We start from the raw sequence: 17,058 nt of genomic DNA on the forward strand, positions 1-17,058 counted from the left end.
ATCAAGTAATCCTATCCCATCCATTCTGCGGTAAATCACACGGAAGAAAAAGGGGGGGAACAAATGCCAAACTTTTACAAAGGCCGAGACGGAACCAAGTTCTGCCTCGCCATACGAACAGGAACAGGCAAATGCTTTGGTGAAATAACAGCTCTTAAAATCCCATATAGGTTTTCCCCCCTTTGCCGGATACACACGCCGAAATATCCCAGTTATGCCCAATGATTGACTCCACTAAACCCTTCCATGAGGGATGAAAACGAGCGCCGTTGCCATGCAATTTCAGTCGCTGATAGCAATATCCAAAGAAAAATTCCCTCCATCTCAAGGTAAAGACAGAGGCCGGGTTGAATGAAAAGAAGAAAATGAGAAAAGCAAAAAGAACATTGTAAAACAAATCCACCCAAAAAAAATTCATCAGGGAAACAAATAGAAAACCCCATAGAGTACCGAGAGGAAAGAAGACCTGTTTACTGGCTTAGTCGGCAATGGCGCTCTCGTCTGCCTGAGCCTGTCGCAGTCTCTCTTCATTCTTCTCAGCTGCCGGCACGTTGATGTTGGCACGAGCCTTGCCCTGCGCTTCAACGAAGCGCTCCCAGTACTCGGGGTCGCTGTCTTTCAACGCTGAGAACAGCATCTCCCTGTCCTCCTTGAAGGCTTGAACGGCGCCCTTCTTCTTGGCCATCTCCAGAAATTCACCGCCAACGTCTTCGGCAAGCTCGCCAAACACATGCACATGCTTGGGGTCGTTCTCCACGTCGTCGAGCGTCGAGAGCAGGTCGATATGATCGGTGAATCCAGATCGGAACCTGTGGCCGGCACGGTGTACACGTCCCTCCTCTTCCGCCAGCTGCTTGCCCAGGATCGAGTTGGATCGCGACAGTGTTTTTTGTTCGGGCTCGTCTTCGGCGTCCGAGCCAGCGGCCACGGCATCCTCCATGGTCGGCGGCGATGATGAGAGCATCTCCGTCTCGGTCTGGGATGCCGGCGCCTTGACCACTGCCTCCTCTGCGTCCTCGCGAGTATCGGGATACTCGTCCTCGAATCGTTTGATGATACCCTGCAGCGTATCGTCCAGGAAGTTTAGCTTGCGCAAGTTGAGCTCGTCTTCGCTTGGGTTTGCCCTGGCCTTGTTCAGCGCCGGCTGCAGACGAAGTCTGATCTTGCGAGCACCAGCCAACAGGTGCTTCGACAAGTCCTTGGCCTTGCCGCCAGTGGGGAGTCTGGGCCCGACAAAGGGCTCCTCCTCTGTCGCGCCCAGCTCGCGGAAGAATTCCCCGGATGCCCGGCGGGATTCATCGCCACGGTTCTTGAGGCAGCACGCAAGCGCCTTGACCACGCCCGTACCACCGATGACGTAGTCCTCGTCTGGCCCTGAGTCGTCATCCTCGACATCGTCATGCACAAGGACGTCATGGCCGACGAGATGCGCCAGCACGTCTGGATACCCTGGCGCTCTGGTATCGACAGTCTCTCCCTTGGCCTCGGCGAGGGCCGTGGCCACTGCCTTGTTAATCTCCGCATCGTGCATGTGCTCAATGTTCTGTAGGCAGTAAGCCACAACCTGCTTTGCCATTGCTTTGACAATTTCGCCAGCCTCCTCGTGGGGAACTTCAATGTCCACACATATCATGCTCCTGGATAGCCTGGTGGCAGCCATCAGTGACGCATACAGAGCGCAAGCTTCTTCTTGGGCTTCTTCGGTCTTGGCGCTAGCCAGGGCCACAATGTCTGCGTTTCCGAGCAGGCTAAGATGGCAGAGATGGCGTGCTTCTGGCACGATTTCGACTATCGCAATGGCTTGCTCAGAGGTCATGTTAACATCTGAAAGATGCAACCTCTTGAGAGTCTGCATTTTGGGCAGATATCTAATCGTGTTGCACAGATACGTTAGCATTCTTCTTCTCCTATAGCTTTTGTAGACTGCGGATTCATCTCGTACCTTCGAAGCAGACCAACGGCGCTCGGCGTTGATTGGAAGAGGTCATGGTTGTGTGAAAGGTCAATGAAGACGAAGTTGTTCAGCTTGGCCAGAGTAGGTAGTATTTTACAGAGAGACGAAGGGGTCAGGTTGCAATCGGATATGCTCAGTGCCCATAGCGGATCAGTCTCCTTGATGGAGGCGGCAATGGTGTCCATGTGTTCCCTGAGATCGATGCCGCCTAGATCGAGTCCCTCGCAATTCCCAGACTCGAGATATCTCACCACGTGCTCAACGCCATCCCCGTCGAGCGGGTTGCGAGCAGTACTGAGTCGTTTGATGCCACATTTAATGACCCCGTCCATGATTTTGCCCAACTGCACCATGCTCGGCTCGGTCTCACCAATGCTAAGCATCTCGAGCGCTGATCCCGCTGGGCGGTCTGCGAGTGCCTTGGCAAAGATGTCGGCAATGGTGAGAGGAATATGGACGCCATTCTGAAGAGCGCCGTTGGTGTTGGCGGACGCTTGGCGGGGAAATGGGATGCTAGAGAGATCGAGGTACTTGAGCGATCGGGACTTGTAGATGAAGAGCGAAATGTGCTTCCAGCCATCCGGACCCAGCTTGTTTTCTTTCAGCACAACTCTCTCCACCACGCCTCCCGATTCCTCATGAGCATGCTTAGCCTTTCTGCGTCTGGCCATTTCGGAGTGCTTCGCTGCTAATAGGCCGGCAAGAATGACCCTGACGCCTTCATCGGTGAGCCCACTGTTTTGCAAAATAATCTCCTTCACGGGCACGACGGCAAGGTAATCTCCCAGGGTGACGAGGTCCTGCAGCTGCATGAAGTAGCCCGTCAGGTCGATCTTGTTGACAAAGCCATTGGCCGAAGCGTTGGTAGGGTCGCTCAGCTGCTCGGTAATCTTCTTCAAGATGGGCGTTTCGCGAAGCTGGCAGCATCTCCGATAGATCCTGACCGGGTTCATCGTGGGGGAAGTGCTCGTCTTTGGGCTTCCGTTGCCGTTGAGCTCGGCAGAATCGCTGCTGTCATAGTGAATCTCTATAGGGATGGCCCCGCTCTCTTCGGCGAGCCGCCGTCTTTTTTCTTTCCTGGATTTGCGCTCCTCTTCACTGCGCTTCTTCTTTTCCTTTTTTCTTGTCATGTCCTTTGGCGCTGCTTTTTGATCGTCTGGGCTATCCGCTCTCTTTGCGCCGTTCTGAGTCGGGGCAGCCTGCTTGGCCTCGGCTTCGCGGGGCTTGGCATCATTGACGCCAACACTTTCAGTTGAAGAAGAAGTCTCTTTCTGCGCTTCGGCAACCTTTGGATTCTTCAGCGCTTCGCCCTCGCCCTTCTCGCTCAGCTTTTTCTTTTGGGCGTGGTCGACGGCGTTGGTTTCTGCCTCGGATTCGGCGTACTTTGGCATGGGCGCGATCTCGACATCGACGAAGAAGGATACTCGCCTCAGCTTGTTATCCTTGAGTTCCGTGATCGGACACCTGTCTCGGTCCCGATCCACATTCAATATCCGGCGCTCGACCAGTCCGTGATTGATCTTGCCGGCGGCACCGAGAGGGCCACTGTTGCCTCCTGATGAGGAAGAGAGTCGCCGAAAAACGCCAAGCAGCCCGGCCTGGCCCGATCTCGGAGGGGCCGGAGTGTAAGGCTCATCGCCTTCTGGCTTCAGCCCATGCTGGAGAACAGCGTTCTTTGTCGGCGTGATTTTGGGGACAATGGGTTCTGCGTTTGCTGCTGGAGAAGCCGGTTGACTCTGTTGCGCAGGTGGTTGCTGGTGATTGGTAGGCTGCTGAGGTTGTCCGTTTGGCTGAGGGACTGCGCCCGAGAATTTGGCTGAGATGTTGGAAAACCACGAATTGCGACGGTGGGGTGGTGTCGCGCTGGAGCTGTTGGGCTTGTCGACAGAGCCCGAGCGTGAGAGGCGCCTGGCGTTGCTTGCGCCATTGACAGGAATTGGCTCCGTGCGGCCATTTGGCTTCCCGTTGGTCTCGACCTTAGGCTCATGCTTGACCTCGACCTTTTCGGCGGTTGATGAAGGGCTCAGCTTGGGCGGGGAGTTTTGAGGGACACTTCGTGGCTGTACAGTAGCAACGGGAGACTTGATGGGCGCAAAGGCTGCCTTGTTGAATTTGTCTACACGGATTGTTAGTCTTCGATTCCCCATGGCGATTGCCCAGCAAGCAGTCTGCCACGGCGCCGATGGACTTATACGATGAAGCCATCATGGAGCGCGCCGTGGCAGACACAGCGGTGGGAGTGGCAAAGCAGCCTGCCTTTTGGTGAGCCCTGCGTCATCCAACTGACGTCGACGCCATGGACTTGTTCCATGCTGGAAGGATTCCGCAAACGCTCGCGCGCTGGAGTGTCGAGAATGGAGGCTGCGGGATTGCTGCTGCGGTTGTGGAAAGGAGAAGGGAAGAGAGGAAGAAATCGACGGCTGAGCGAACGGCGGGTTGATTACAACATCAGCCCGGCGCCTTTGACGGACGCTGGCGGCTCCAGCTGCGTGCGATCCAGGCTGGGGTAAGGCGGAAATATGTGGAGGGGGGAGCGACAAAGACGTCAACTAAGCCCACTGTAGGGGGACGCCTGACAAGCCCACAGCGGGGTAGATCCAGGTCTGGTCGCAGGGCCTTTCAGCCTTTGTTCCCAGTTGGCACTCGTATTGTGTACCTACTCGTACTGGAGCACTGCGAGCTGTCGCCTCTCATCAGCCAGCCCGGGCGAGTCGAGTCAGACCCGGTTCAACGGCTGCCATGGAAGATCTGTGCAATGCCAGGGCTCTTTCATCCAGCGACAGCGGCGGCCTACGAGTAGCTCCACGGCAACGTCTCGATCAATCACGAGCCCCTGATGTGCTTTTCAGGTGTCGCAGTGAGCACCGTCCAATTGGTCCAGCTTGGGATGACTTTCGCCACGGCATTCCCTGCGCTGAGGATCGACTGCACAAACAGGGAAACCAAAGAGGCGAACTCCGCTGGAGCTGACTGTGTCTGTGCTGTGACCGGCAAGCCACAGACAGACTTCATTTACACCAGACGCACAAGAAAGCTTCAATAGGAAATTTTCTCTGCGCTGGAATCCTCTCCAAGCAAAGGGCCCCGGTTTCTAAGCACTTGCCGCCTAGTTGCCAGCCCGGTGCTGACGGGTCCCTGAGCAACAAAGTCCAAGGCCGTGGTGCAGATACCGATTCCGCATAGCCTGCTCCATCCATGTACATGCTCTTAGCAGAACTTCTCCATCCAGCAAATGCGCTTGTTGCGTTCCCATAGTTTAGAGTGCTAGCCTGGAATCCAGGCCATTCATTGATGGAGTGGGCGAAAAGTGTCCGTACCTAATTCAGCGACTATACCGGGATCCTTGCTGTACATTTCTCCTTTATTACCTGCTGCTCCCAAACCCTCCGGGCGAGCCGAGCGGTCATCGGCACCAAGCGTAAATTGTTTCTTGAACCTGTACACGTATCTACGCCGTTCTCCTGAGCTCCAGGCGGCAATTAATGGCTCAATCAAGGAACTGCCAGCCTCGTCGATGGGTCGATGCCATGGCCCTTTTTCGGCTAGAACTACATGCTGCGTCTGACCCCCCTGACGTATGTACTCGTACTGTACATACACGTACTTGGGTGCAAAGTCACAAGAGCATGCCACCACTGCACGTGAATCGATATCCGCGCCTAACGCAGGGGACCGACTCAGTAAAATGACATGAAGATCCCTTTCGATTTACTTTTTTTTCCCTCGACATCCAGCCGCATTCTACGTCATTTTGCAACTCCCGCTGTGCCGTGCTACCCTGCATATTAGTAGTAGTCCTTTAGTAAGATTATACCAAGACAGTCTGTAAGAGCGAAACAGACAGCAAATACCTACATACGAGCACCGTACGTGGCAAAAGCGTTGCCAACCGTACTGTGCAACCTTATACTCCGTCTCTAGGTAGGGTTGCTCCTCGCATCATGCTCCCATGCAAGTATATCCCGTTCGGCGCTTTGGCCTCGCCCAACTTGGGCCAACAACCGAAGCACGGAATTCGATTCCGTGATCATGAGAGTGCCAAGTCATCCCTTAGTTCGTACGGAACACGGATCGAACTCCCAACATAGTCTGCTGTTTGTCCTCTGCGATCGGAACTTTCCATGGAAAATGCCACCGACTCGTGGGCCAGAAAGGGGCAGCCCGATCCACCCCTGCTAATGGGGAACTCCGATAAAACCTCATGCAAGACATGAAGCAGCATGTGTGTGATGTGTTATTGCCGCGCATATGTCCCGCAAGGGAAGCACAGGATCGACGGAAGCGCCATTTTCGCCCGGTTCGCCTTCCGTGCTCCATGGAAGATGGAAATTGCTTCATTAACCTCGGTCCCTGTGGCATTGCTTTGAGCGGTTTCTGCCTCCTTAACACATGGCCATGTTTATCCAAGCTTATGTAACGATTCACACATCTCGAGTGGCCATCTTCGGTTCTTCACCGAGCTGGTCTGTTAGGTTTGACCATCGTCCTTCGTGTTACTTTAGAGAACTAAGAGCTAAGTTGACATACATACGAGATATGGATGCGATGTGGAACTCGATGAGATGAGTGTAAGCGCCCATAGATAAGATAAACCTATCAATCCGAATAGTAGTGAAGCAAGCATTGAGGTGGTAAACGTTGTGTTGGTATCAGCCTACGACTTCCAAAGCAAAGAACATGACATCCACGCAATGCTTGAAATTGTACGAGAAATGCTAACTACACCATCCATCCAAAGACAAGATGGAAGCACGACCGCTGCATGCATGTTGAAAAAAAGAACCAATCAAAAAATCGATTGTGCTTTAGGGTAGGGTGGTCGAGAAAATTTCAACCTTCGTGCAGTCACCCATCTTATCAACATGCACAAGTAAGGTAGTCACCAATTGTTCTTTGCGAGTTGGCCACCACACATACAATCCGGCCTAGTAAAATTTCAGGTACCAAGGAGTAATTATTACTATTACGCCGCCTGGACATGACTACATTCAAGTACACGTCACTTGCGATCGAGGTCGGACAAGGTAATGCACGAAACAATGGATCTATGATCCGGATTGGAAGGTATCTTTTCATTCATTTTGACCATGAGGACCGACCCTTTCATTCCTGTAACTCCAGACCCAATATATCGAGAATCAAATCGCAACCTGCCCAAGTTCCCCTTTTTACTCATCAGCCAGGATCTTCTGGATCTTGGCCTGCACGTTGGCAGCCTTCTCGGCCTTGGACAGTCTGTGAGTCTTGTGCTTCAGGGAAATGGCCTTCCACTCCTCCTTGGTCTTCTTCTCACCCTCAACCTTCTTGAAGGGGTCCTCACGGATGGCCTTGTGGGCCTCGGTGTAGAGGTCCTCGAGACCGTCGGCCTCGATATCGTCCTCAATGTACTTGGAGAACTGGCTGTTGTAGCGCTCCTCATCGTCATCGGCGAGGGTCTCCATGTACTCGGCAACGTGGCCACCGTAGATGTACTTGCGGAGGGTCTCGGCGTCCAGCTCCTTGCTCTCCAGGTCGTAACCAGGGAATCGCTTCTCGGAGTGGGGGACGAAGATGCCGCCGTCGGAGGCACCCTTGAGGGCACCGAAGACACGGGCACCGGTGGAGGTACGGGCAAGACCAACATCAAGGAAGGCCTTGAAGGGGCGGCGCTCGCCATCGTCGGTCTCAGCGGCCTCGGTGAGGGTGAACTCACCGTCAGCCTCCTCAACACCGACAAAGTCCTTGTCGAGGCCGAGCTTGGTCAGGACACGGCGGGCGATCAGGAGACCGGTGGCATAGGCGGCAGACCAGTTGGTCAGACCGTGGTTGATGCCGTAGGCCTTCAGCTCGTGGGCGTAGGCAGCGACCAGGACCTTGTCACCGGAGATCTCAGAGCTGACGATCTGCATGACGATGTCCTTGTTGGTGAAGCGGACGACCAGGCGGTACTTGGGAGCATTGTACTTGTTCTTGGCCTGGGTGATGAGGCGCTTACGGGCGTAGTAGTCGGTCTTGCCCTCACGTCTGCGCTTGTACTTGGTCTGGTAGCGGCTATAGTTGAAATAAAGTTAGCTATACATTATTCCATCGGATCATGCACCCAGAGCATCTCTAAAGATTGAATTCAATGCGAGGATAACTAACCTGTAGTACGCGCTGTTCTTGGAGAGCTTTTGGAAAGGCTGTCACAAAAAATCCCCGAGTCAGCAATTTGCGCTTCAGAATGCTCGTGTTCCTTCCGAAGCTACTTGCGACGACTCTCAATCACGAGCAATTGACGGCATTTCTGCCTCATTTTGCGGTTGAAGCATCTCCATGACTGAGATTTCAACGATGGGCCCAACTTACCATTTTGACGGTGGTGCCTGGCGATGGCTGGCTTGCTCCTCAAACTGATGAAATTTGATGATGAGGATAGAGGAGGAAATCTTGGTGGGCTAATTTTTGAAGCCCTAAAATTTCTCGTGCGCTACTGCTTCGCCTAGTTCCACACTGTGGACAGCCGGGTTGGGGACGAATCGCCCTGTGGGAAGCTGGGTTGGGGACGAATCACCTGACACGACCCCTGGACCAAGAAAGAAATCAGACTTATGTAATCTTGTAGAGCATGGGGTGCATGCGTTCTTATCTTATCGCCATTCTGGCGCGTGTGGAGCGCGAACCGAGGTACCGGCAACTGTTTGAAGCTGGGGATGCTGAGAGCCGCCATTTCGTCCTGAAAGATGCAGTGACTCCGCTCTTTGTTTGTATTCTTGCAATGGACCCGGAGAGTTATTCTGTTGGTCAAATATTGGAAGCAATTGACGCCGAGATGGATGGTTTAAAGCCCAAAGTCCTACTGTTTGATATTGGCGGTGTTTGTGTAAGTTGCGTATCCCTTGGGGAGTCAACCGCTTCGCATTTACTCTCTTACACGCGAATACGTGCATGCGATTTCCTCCTCCATTACTAATGTGCTTAGGTTAAATCCCCCTTTCAAGTTATCCTAGATTATGAGCTTGGCTTGGGAATCCCGCCCGGCTGGGTGAACTACTCCATCTCCAAGTCTGGTCCTACGGGATTCTGGCAACAGATTGAACGTGGGCAGATCCCTATGGATGACGCTTTCTTCGAAGGGTTTACCAAAGACCTCCATGTGCAGAAGCGATGGGAGGAATTCTACAAGACACAACTGGCAAAGGATCCTCGCCTAGCCAAGGAAATCCCCCCGTTGCCAGACATTGATGGCAAATGGCTGTTCAACGAGATGATGTCTGGATCCGGCCCAGACGCGTATGACCCTTGGATGTTCCCAGCACTTCAAAAGCTCAGAGCTAGTGGAAAGTACATACTGGCAGCTCTGAGCAACACGGTCATCTTCCCACAAGGTCACAAATTGTACCAGGAAGACTTCTTTGACGAGCCTGTTCGCCAGATATTCGACATATTCATATCATCGGCCCATGTTGGTATCCGCAAGCCAGACCCGAAAATGTATCAGCTCGCCCTACAGAAGCTCAATGCTTTTGCCAAGGAGAACGCAAACGACCCACGACACCAGGGGAAAGGGTGGGAAGCCGGAATTTCGCCAAAGGACGTTGTTTTTCTGGATGACATTGGCGAGAACTTGAAAGAAGCTCGCAAACAAGGCTTCAACACAATCAAGGTTCCCTTGGGGAGAACTTACGAGGCGGTTGAAGAGCTGGAGAAGATTACAGGGCTGACGCTCGAGGGGCCGCATCCAAAGATACCCATCAAACCGAACTACGGGCCACGGGCCAAGATATGACGATGTTAATGCCACCACCAGCGACATGAAGATCAGCAAGAATTTTGATCCTTTGTTTCTAAATAGACGCTAATACTAGATGATTCTTCTTCCTTCCCATTAATGAACAGTTGACGGCTCATGGAATATACGCTTAAGGACATACAACTGGCCATGCTATAGCTACCACTGTTGCCCATCAGCTCCCTACATCGTCAAAATTCCAAGCAGAATTCTCATACAGCCCATTAAACCACCGTGGATAATGAGGCCACCAAACTTCGCTTCCCAATTTCTCATCCTCGGTTATGATGGCCGGACCTCTTGCTCCATCATCAAAGGGCTCATTTGTTACCACTCGGTTCCTCTCCGCTTCATACCACGCTTTGACACTCTTCGCTTTCTTGGCTAGTTGTGCTAATCTCTTGGAATTCATCATCTCTGCCGGTTCGAGATTCGCTTTCATGCTGTTGGCAAACTTCTCCATATCTTGTTTCAACGCCTCTTCAGCTTCCTCCAAGTGAGAAACGAAACGATCTACCATGGAGGAAAGATCAAATTCGAGATGTGCTAGTTTGGCATTCCAACCCGGAACCTTGATCAAATGAAGGCGAGCAGCAAGGGTCATTACAAATATAATCGGCTTCGTAGCAATCGTAGATTGATAAGAATACCAGCCATCAGGACGGGTTACGAGAAGATTCTCAAAATATGCTTTAGTTGCAGACATGCAGTTTGTCAAGCACAGGTGCCACAGCTCGAGCGGCGCATCTTCTACTTCTCTCGCGGCCGGTTCAAAGCGTGTAACAGGTTCATAGAGCCGGGCTAAAAGGTAGTTATAAGCCAGTCTAAAAGATTTCTCATGGCTGCCAACGTTTCCAATGGACGGCCAACGAAACTGTTGTTGATCGAAACCCAAGGACTCAATTATGTTATTCAACTCGGGGCGAAGCCGTTGAGCAGTCTCCTTAACCAGAGTAAGATATGCTTCCGTTCCATCATGACGGGTATTGGTGTGAAAAGCCTCAGATATCTTGTCACTCAGCTGCATCAATCTCACATATCGCTCTAGGACAAAATCCGTGGGACATTCGGGATGTTGCCTGAGCAAGCTGCGACACAAATCTACGTAGGAGTTGTTGAGGGGATTTTGCCGACCAAAACGGACCGAATCTCTACATCGTCAGAGTTAATAAAGAATGTTCGACTTTGATTGCCTGGTTCATGCAACTTACGCTGAAAGCACACTGACGCACCCCAGAAACGCTCTGCGGGCGTCAATAGCGCCGCTTTGAGGAAGCATAGCTGATCTTTGCGAGGAGGAGATGCTGACGAGAGGGATATTTCCGGACTGAGAAGCGTCAAATGACCTCCCTGAAGCTGCTAGATAATGAGCATATCCAAGTGCAATATGTGTGAGATTCGTGATTTGGTGATTGCTCAGATCGCATATATCAGCCCTAGGCTTGTCAACTTCGTAGTCGCCATAGACGGAGACATTGATACGTACCAAGCTATGCAAAGTAAGATACTCTGTAGGAGATCCAAGTCAAAATCTTTCTCAGTAAACAGACGTTGGCCGAGATGAGCAAAGAAGTCATCCTTCATCGCTGTCGTTATGAGCCACGGTAACGGCGTGGCAATTATCATGATTGCCTTGAAGGTGAATGTATTCCGCTGTTCTAGCCGACGGGCGGATATTCCATTCTCTAGGACGACAAACGGAAAATGATGGTAGTATTTTTGCTGGAATATATGCAGGATTTCATCTGCCTGTGGCCATGGGATGTTAAATAGTTGCGTTTCTTCAGAGATTTGTAGTAGACGGTTTGCTTTCAGACTATTAAGGTCTGCTCTTTCATCCGTGTCTGAGACTGATGTATATGTTGAAACGTCCATTGTACCTATAGATGAGGTTGTGATGAGCGATGAGCTGTGAGGATTTGATCCGTTGCCTTGTTTCGGAAACTCGTCCCCATTCGGAATTCTCGATGGTGAGATGGTCATCCGCTGTTCTCCATAGTCCTTGTTATGTATCCTTGATACAATGTACCACGTCAGCCAATGCCAGCTACGTGTCTATCTCATAGGAGAGAATGAACCTATCATACATTCTGATCTGCCTCGGCTTTCTCAAGCTCCGACGGGCCTGTTCTGTACAACTCACTGCCAACTGACTGCATCTAATATATTCTAACAGTAAGCAAATATCAAGTAAAACATGGCATTGGCCCACGTGTACCTTTCACAGGATGAATTCGAAGCTTGAAAATGGCACCTTGCCTTGGCTTTGGAGCATTGCTCACATGCTCTGCGTCGCCGCGGAGGGCTCTGCGATCTCGACGTCTCTAGGAAGACGCTCATGCTTTGGATGAACTGTTACTGGTTACAGCATATTTGGACCATTGACTTGTTTTGTGTTCTTTTTTTTTTTTTGTCTTGGGGGACTTGAAAGCCTTCAGTCATTACCCAGCGATGATATCTTGGCGGGGTTGGTGGAGTGAAAGCGCTGAATTTACAGCTGGAAGAGTTTCGGCGGACTCTAGTCTTTTCCAGCGTAAGCAGCATTTGATGAGTTGAGCGCACGTAAATGCACCTGCTGTAACCTCGCCTTCAAATTATACCAATAGCTGGAAGCCATACCTTGTGCGCAAAAGTTCTTCTTCTCATTTCTTCTTTGCTTTTCTGACTTATCTCTCTCGGCAGGTTCTAGTATTATTGCTCTATGGCTAGCCAATATATATATATATATATATATGCGTGATGAATAAATTAACCAACCTTGCTAATGAACAACCCCAGAACCAATGTGAAACTCTGGAGCCTTCACATTGATGGATACGTACGTATATAAACAACAGGTTCAAGAGCTTCCATAAAACGGCTTCCAATCTGAATTGACCTAACATCTGAAGCTATATTCAATGAAATTTGACTAAAAAAAAACTACACCGCTCATGCTTCGTTCCCTTGCCGTATCACGACTCTAACAGTCCTCGCATCGTTCTAACTCAGACAAATTGCCCCCCCCCCCATGCCCATATGGTCGTACATTTCCCAATACAGTTGGTGATATATAAACTGTCAACATCATCTTCGTCTCATTTACTGTCCCAATGGCGCTCCATGTCCTGATAATTTCCGCTGGGCGCCATCCCTATCTGACGACCCATCATCATCAGGCTCTTCTATGGGAGACCAGGTGCCATCGGCACGCATCTCAATCTTTTTGACGTTACTCTTCCCGCTCTCCAGGATCTTGTTCTTGATTTCAACCAAGAAATCGTCCACCATAAGACTGCAAGGCCGGGCATCCATACCACACAAGGGGCAAGCCCAGCAGTCAACTATTGATGGCTCACCCTCATCCTGCGACCACTTGGTTGGACGCGAGTCCAGCCAATTTTGCAAATCAAAGCACTCGAGATGGCGGCACTCGCGGCCTCGGACGGGGATATCGACGAGCTTAGAACTAATTATGTCTGTCACCGAGAATATCCAAGTATCACTCTCAATGACAATCTCATCAGTCTCTAGTCTCTGTAGCCGCCTGCTTATCTCGTATTTGGTTGCTTCTACAGTGGTATGTGGCCCAGAGATCACCAGATCCCGAACAGAGCTGTGATTTAATGTCGTTACAAGTTCCACGGCCATGAAGTAAGCAATGTCTTTCTTGAGGTTTTGAGAAAAGTATGGCAAATTCACTTTGATTGTATTCTTGCCTTCGACCAGGGAGTCGGTAAGTTCGATAGGCAAATCGTGATGAAAGTGTTGCCTACGACGAACTTGAATTATTTCATCATTAAACGAGGCAAAGAAGTGAGGTGGCCAGTAGGTCGGAGTTCGAGACCATGTGGCTGGATCAAAGGCCGGCTGTCCCTCTCGGCTGCGACTTTCGCACAAGCGAATGCGGTATCGATGAGACTTGTTAAAATGTCGACTCACAGGTACGTCATATATGGGCTCATCATCAGTAGATTCAGATGATAGAGTGGTAAGGGAGAGTCTATCCAACTCTTCCTGCGAAATATTAAATTCCAAGGTGGTTACCCCCATGTATGGCCGGATTTCTGTTGGCTCCAAGATGAACTTTGAGAAAAACTGATAGTAACGAGTCCTCTCCGCACTAGGGCTCTGACCTCGACTTGAGGGAGCTCTCCGAGGGCTGCGCAAACGAGCCAAGTGGAGGCCTGCTCGAACAGATGTCCAATCATGTGGACTTTGAGGATAATCACGGGACGAGAGAGGATGACTGGTGAAGTGAGGATGAGGCTGACTGCGTGTTGAGGCGGGCGACCATGTAGACGGTAAATATTGACTTTGGGGGAGCATTTGCGGCTGCATGTAGTGCATCCCGGATGCCTGAAGCATTTGTGCAGTGGCGTGGTGAATCTGCTGATGCTGATGATGTTGAGGTGTCATGAAGGGTTGGGGTTGCGGCGCCATTTGGGGCTGAGAAGTCCGAGAAACTTGGTGAGGCTGAGGCGTCCAAGGGGCTTGAAGAATGTGGGATGCCGGTGGAAGCTGAGGAGCTTGCGCAACCTGTGCTGGAGGCATATGGTGATGATATTGTGGATGAGATAGGGGTCGAAATGGACTGTTTGGCAGCAGGGGTGGCGGTGTCTGATATTGGCGGCCACCGCCGCCCTGCGTCTGGACTTGCTGCTCTCGTGACCATGGGGATGGCAAAAGGGCCTGCGTGTTTTGAAGAGGATGCTGCATTTGCCGGGCGTCGAGACTCTGACTGTGGCCGTAATTGTGAGGGGGGTTGCGAGGATCTTGATGCTGACGTTGATGCTGGTACTGATGGCCTTGGTGGTAAGGGGCAGCAGCAGGAGGAGGGGGTTGTTGGTGATGAGGAGGAGGAAGAGGAGAAGGAAAACCGTGGGCGTGGCTCGGCTGTTGCTGGGGCATGGCTGTAGGAGGTGTTAATTCCGTATCATTTGGCGGTGCGATCATCGGAGGGAGTAGGTTCGAATGCTCAGGGACGGGCTGCCTTGGTGGTCTTGGGGCTATCAAAGGATGCGAGGTTTGTTGGCTGTTAATCACACCACTTGGATATCGCAGACCGGACTGCTGGGGCTGGGGCTGGGGCTGAGGCTGGGGCTGGAGCCTAGGCTGTTGCTGATGTTGAGGTTGAAGTTGAGGTTGAGGCTGGGGTGGAAGTTGATGCTGAGGCTGAACTGGATGTTGAGTTTGAGTTTGAGGTGGAGGTTGAGGTTGAGGTTGATGTTGATGTTGAGGTGGAGGTGGAGGTGGAAGTCGAGGCCGATGTGGTTGAATTCGAGGTTGAAGTTGAGGTTGATGCTGATTTTGAGGTTGAGGCGGAAGCTGAGCTTGAGCTTGAGCTTGATGCTGATGCTGATCCCGAGGTGGAAGTTGAGGTCGAGGTGGAAGCGGATGCTGAGGCTGAGGCTGAGGCTGAGGTCGAGCTGGAAGTTGGGGCTGAGATTGAGCTGGAAGTTGAGGTCGAAGTTGGGGAAGCTGAGGCTGGTTTTTGAAAGTCGCTGCGGGCTGAGAGTCTTCAAGATGCTGGGCTCGTTGGTGAGGAGGCCGCGAAGGAGCTGCGTGAGGTTGATTGTTCATGGTATCAGGCGCTTGGCACTGAGCAGGATCTTGTGAAGGCGGCTGTTGCTGAGGCGGTGCGGCCAGCGTATGAATATTTGTATTTGCGTTTGCGTTGATGTTGGCGTGATTGAATGAGGGAAGTGGTGGCATTCTGTGGGATGGATTCACGTTGGCAGCTGGCGCGGCTGATACAGCACCTACATGTACACACAATCACAACTGTCAGCCTCATGTCGTCAACCCCCGTCCTAAAAGTTGGACACTGACTCACCTGGCGGATGATCTTGGTCCAGGGCCTCTTGGACGATTCCCCTGTAGGTCGCCAGCATGGTACTGCGAATTATATCCACCTCTTCCTGCGGCACGCTCTGTTCTTCGAAGACGAGCTCTTGGCGATTGTCCATGGTGAAGAGATGGTTGATCTTGGCGGAGAATGGACCGTCTGGAACCCCGATTGCTCTGCGGATGCGCTTGAATAGTGCACTGGCGATGGAGTTTGACACGCATCTAAGCTCCTCGCGGATCTGATGTGCCATTGGTGGCATCAGCTGAGATAGGAGACATCTCTTCAAGATTGGCCAGTTCATGGCAAACGTGGCGATGAAGTCCTTGGCTTGGATATTTACTCGGTCAAGGCCAACAACGTTTCTAAACCCAGGGAAATTGGAGAACCATTGCCAATGAGGGTCGGTTATTTGCCTATCGTCGATAAAGACGGTACAGAGCTCACTAAAGGCTACGTCGATGAGCTCAGGAGGAATGGGGAACAAGGTGGCATATGCTGCCTTTCTATCCAACTTCCAGCAGGAGCACTGTTGATGGACAATAAGGAAAACGGGATCCAAATCGTGGCAAGCTGATAGCAGCATGCCGCATCGATTCTGCTCGGCATCGTTGCCCGGGAATTTGCCATCTTTGATGTCCTGGACTCGCAGTCGAACCACGGAGATGGCCCACATCAGGGTTGTATGGAGAGGAACCGGCTCTTTCGCGGGCTGATTCAATTCCTGGGCTGGTCTTTGGACGGCACCGTCTTGGCTACTCGTGGTTTGATAGTTTATGCTTTCATGAATCGAAGGCAACGCCATTGCTGTTCCTGTGGAGGCCGCCGTTGGTTGTTCGTATGGCTCGGCTGGAGCGTGAGCCGACGCCGGACTCGCTTCATCTGTGAGAGACGGAGATGGCAACACGGAGGAAGTGCTATTTGGCACACATAGAGACCTGTTAGCAGATATAAAAAGGGGATTCCAAAATGGCACGAGCTCTGTTGGGTGCTAGAGGCAAAGGAAAAGGCCAAGGGTGAGGGAAGACTCTATTGATAAGGAAGAAGAAGAAGAAGCAAGACAGAAGAAGACAAGGAAATGGGAAAGGGGCCAAATAATGTGTGAAATGCCAGACTTGGCTCGTACCTATGGGAAGAAGAAGGGGGCAATCTAGTATACGGGTCTACGTATTCTTGTGCCATGGGTGCCTCTGAGACTCGTGCCAACGCGGAACCAGGCACGACGGGAGCGAGGAAGGGCGGAGGCATGGCAGAAGTAGCACCAGGATTGACGGCAGTAGCCGTATAATCCATGCTTTGACCAACTGCCAGCTGCAGGTTGATGGTGTTGGGCTTGCGCCTCCGCGGTGCCGGCTTGCGAATCTGCTTGGCCCCGGGCTTTGGAGGCATGACGGTTGGTTGAGAGTCGAGTCTGTTGGCGGGAAGCGACTGTTAGTTGAGGCCCCGCAAAGCATAACGTACATGTAGCCTTTGGGAATAGACGGATATAGTTGGACTGACTGTAGTATTACCTTGGCAGATGGATCC

General features: G+C 51.8%; 8 protein-coding genes across 8 annotated transcripts; 2 read left to right on the plus strand and 6 right to left on the minus strand.

Annotated features, from left to right (window-relative positions):
- Window positions 1–478: 478 nt before the first annotated feature.
- On the minus strand, window positions 479–1,855 carry Triagg1_8585 (uncharacterized protein; the record flags this gene model as incomplete). The annotated part of the gene is made up of 1 exon (XM_062903447.1): window positions 479–1,855. One exon carries the CDS (start codon window positions 1,853–1,855, stop codon window positions 479–481), a length of 1,377 nt encoding a protein of 458 aa, XP_062752395.1.
- A 35-nt stretch (window positions 1,856–1,890) lies between these two features.
- On the minus strand, window positions 1,891–4,101 carry Triagg1_8586 (uncharacterized protein; the record flags this gene model as incomplete). Its single annotated transcript, XM_062903448.1, has 1 exon — window positions 1,891–4,101. One exon carries the CDS (start codon window positions 4,099–4,101, stop codon window positions 1,891–1,893), a length of 2,211 nt encoding a protein of 736 aa, XP_062752396.1.
- Window positions 4,102–7,122: 3,021 nt separating this feature from the next.
- Triagg1_8587 (uncharacterized protein) lies at window positions 7,123–8,284 on the minus strand (the record flags this gene model as incomplete). The annotated part of the gene is made up of 3 exons (XM_062903450.1): window positions 7,123–7,984; window positions 8,078–8,115; window positions 8,282–8,284. 3 exons carry the CDS (start codon window positions 8,282–8,284, stop codon window positions 7,123–7,125), a joined length of 903 nt encoding a protein of 300 aa, XP_062752397.1.
- A 256-nt stretch (window positions 8,285–8,540) lies between these two features.
- Window positions 8,541–9,701, plus strand: Triagg1_8588 (uncharacterized protein; the record flags this gene model as incomplete). The annotated part of the gene is made up of 2 exons (XM_062903451.1): window positions 8,541–8,795; window positions 8,895–9,701. The coding sequence occupies 2 exons, from the start codon at window positions 8,541–8,543 to the stop codon at window positions 9,699–9,701; spliced, it is 1,062 nt and encodes a 353-aa protein (XP_062752398.1).
- Window positions 9,702–9,879: 178 nt separating this feature from the next.
- Window positions 9,880–11,579, minus strand: Triagg1_8589 (uncharacterized protein; the record flags this gene model as incomplete). The annotated part of the gene is made up of 3 exons (XM_062903452.1): window positions 9,880–10,855; window positions 10,916–11,140; window positions 11,191–11,579. 3 exons carry the CDS (start codon window positions 11,577–11,579, stop codon window positions 9,880–9,882), a joined length of 1,590 nt encoding a protein of 529 aa, XP_062752399.1.
- A 1,206-nt stretch (window positions 11,580–12,785) lies between these two features.
- On the minus strand, window positions 12,786–13,736 carry Triagg1_8590 (transcriptional regulator family: Zinc finger, MIZ-type; the record flags this gene model as incomplete). Its single annotated transcript, XM_062903453.1, has 1 exon — window positions 12,786–13,736. The coding sequence occupies one exon, from the start codon at window positions 13,734–13,736 to the stop codon at window positions 12,786–12,788; it is 951 nt and encodes a 316-aa protein (XP_062752400.1).
- Window positions 13,737–13,882: 146 nt separating this feature from the next.
- Window positions 13,883–14,602, plus strand: Triagg1_8591 (uncharacterized protein; the record flags this gene model as incomplete). The annotated part of the gene is made up of 2 exons (XM_062903454.1): window positions 13,883–13,935; window positions 14,107–14,602. 2 exons carry the CDS (start codon window positions 13,883–13,885, stop codon window positions 14,600–14,602), a joined length of 549 nt encoding a protein of 182 aa, XP_062752401.1.
- Window positions 14,603–14,725: 123 nt separating this feature from the next.
- Triagg1_8592 (uncharacterized protein) lies at window positions 14,726–16,920 on the minus strand (the record flags this gene model as incomplete). The annotated part of the gene is made up of 4 exons (XM_062903455.1): window positions 14,726–15,244; window positions 15,460–15,467; window positions 15,520–16,448; window positions 16,658–16,920. 4 exons carry the CDS (start codon window positions 16,918–16,920, stop codon window positions 14,726–14,728), a joined length of 1,719 nt encoding a protein of 572 aa, XP_062752402.1.
- Window positions 16,921–17,058: the final 138 nt, after the last annotated feature.

The sequence above is a fragment of the Trichoderma aggressivum genome, assembly GCF_033847375.1.
Source record: "Trichoderma aggressivum f. europaeum strain CBS 100526 chromosome Unknown scaffold_043, whole genome shotgun sequence".
Classification (NCBI taxonomy): Eukaryota; Fungi; Ascomycota; class Sordariomycetes; order Hypocreales; family Hypocreaceae; genus Trichoderma; species Trichoderma aggressivum.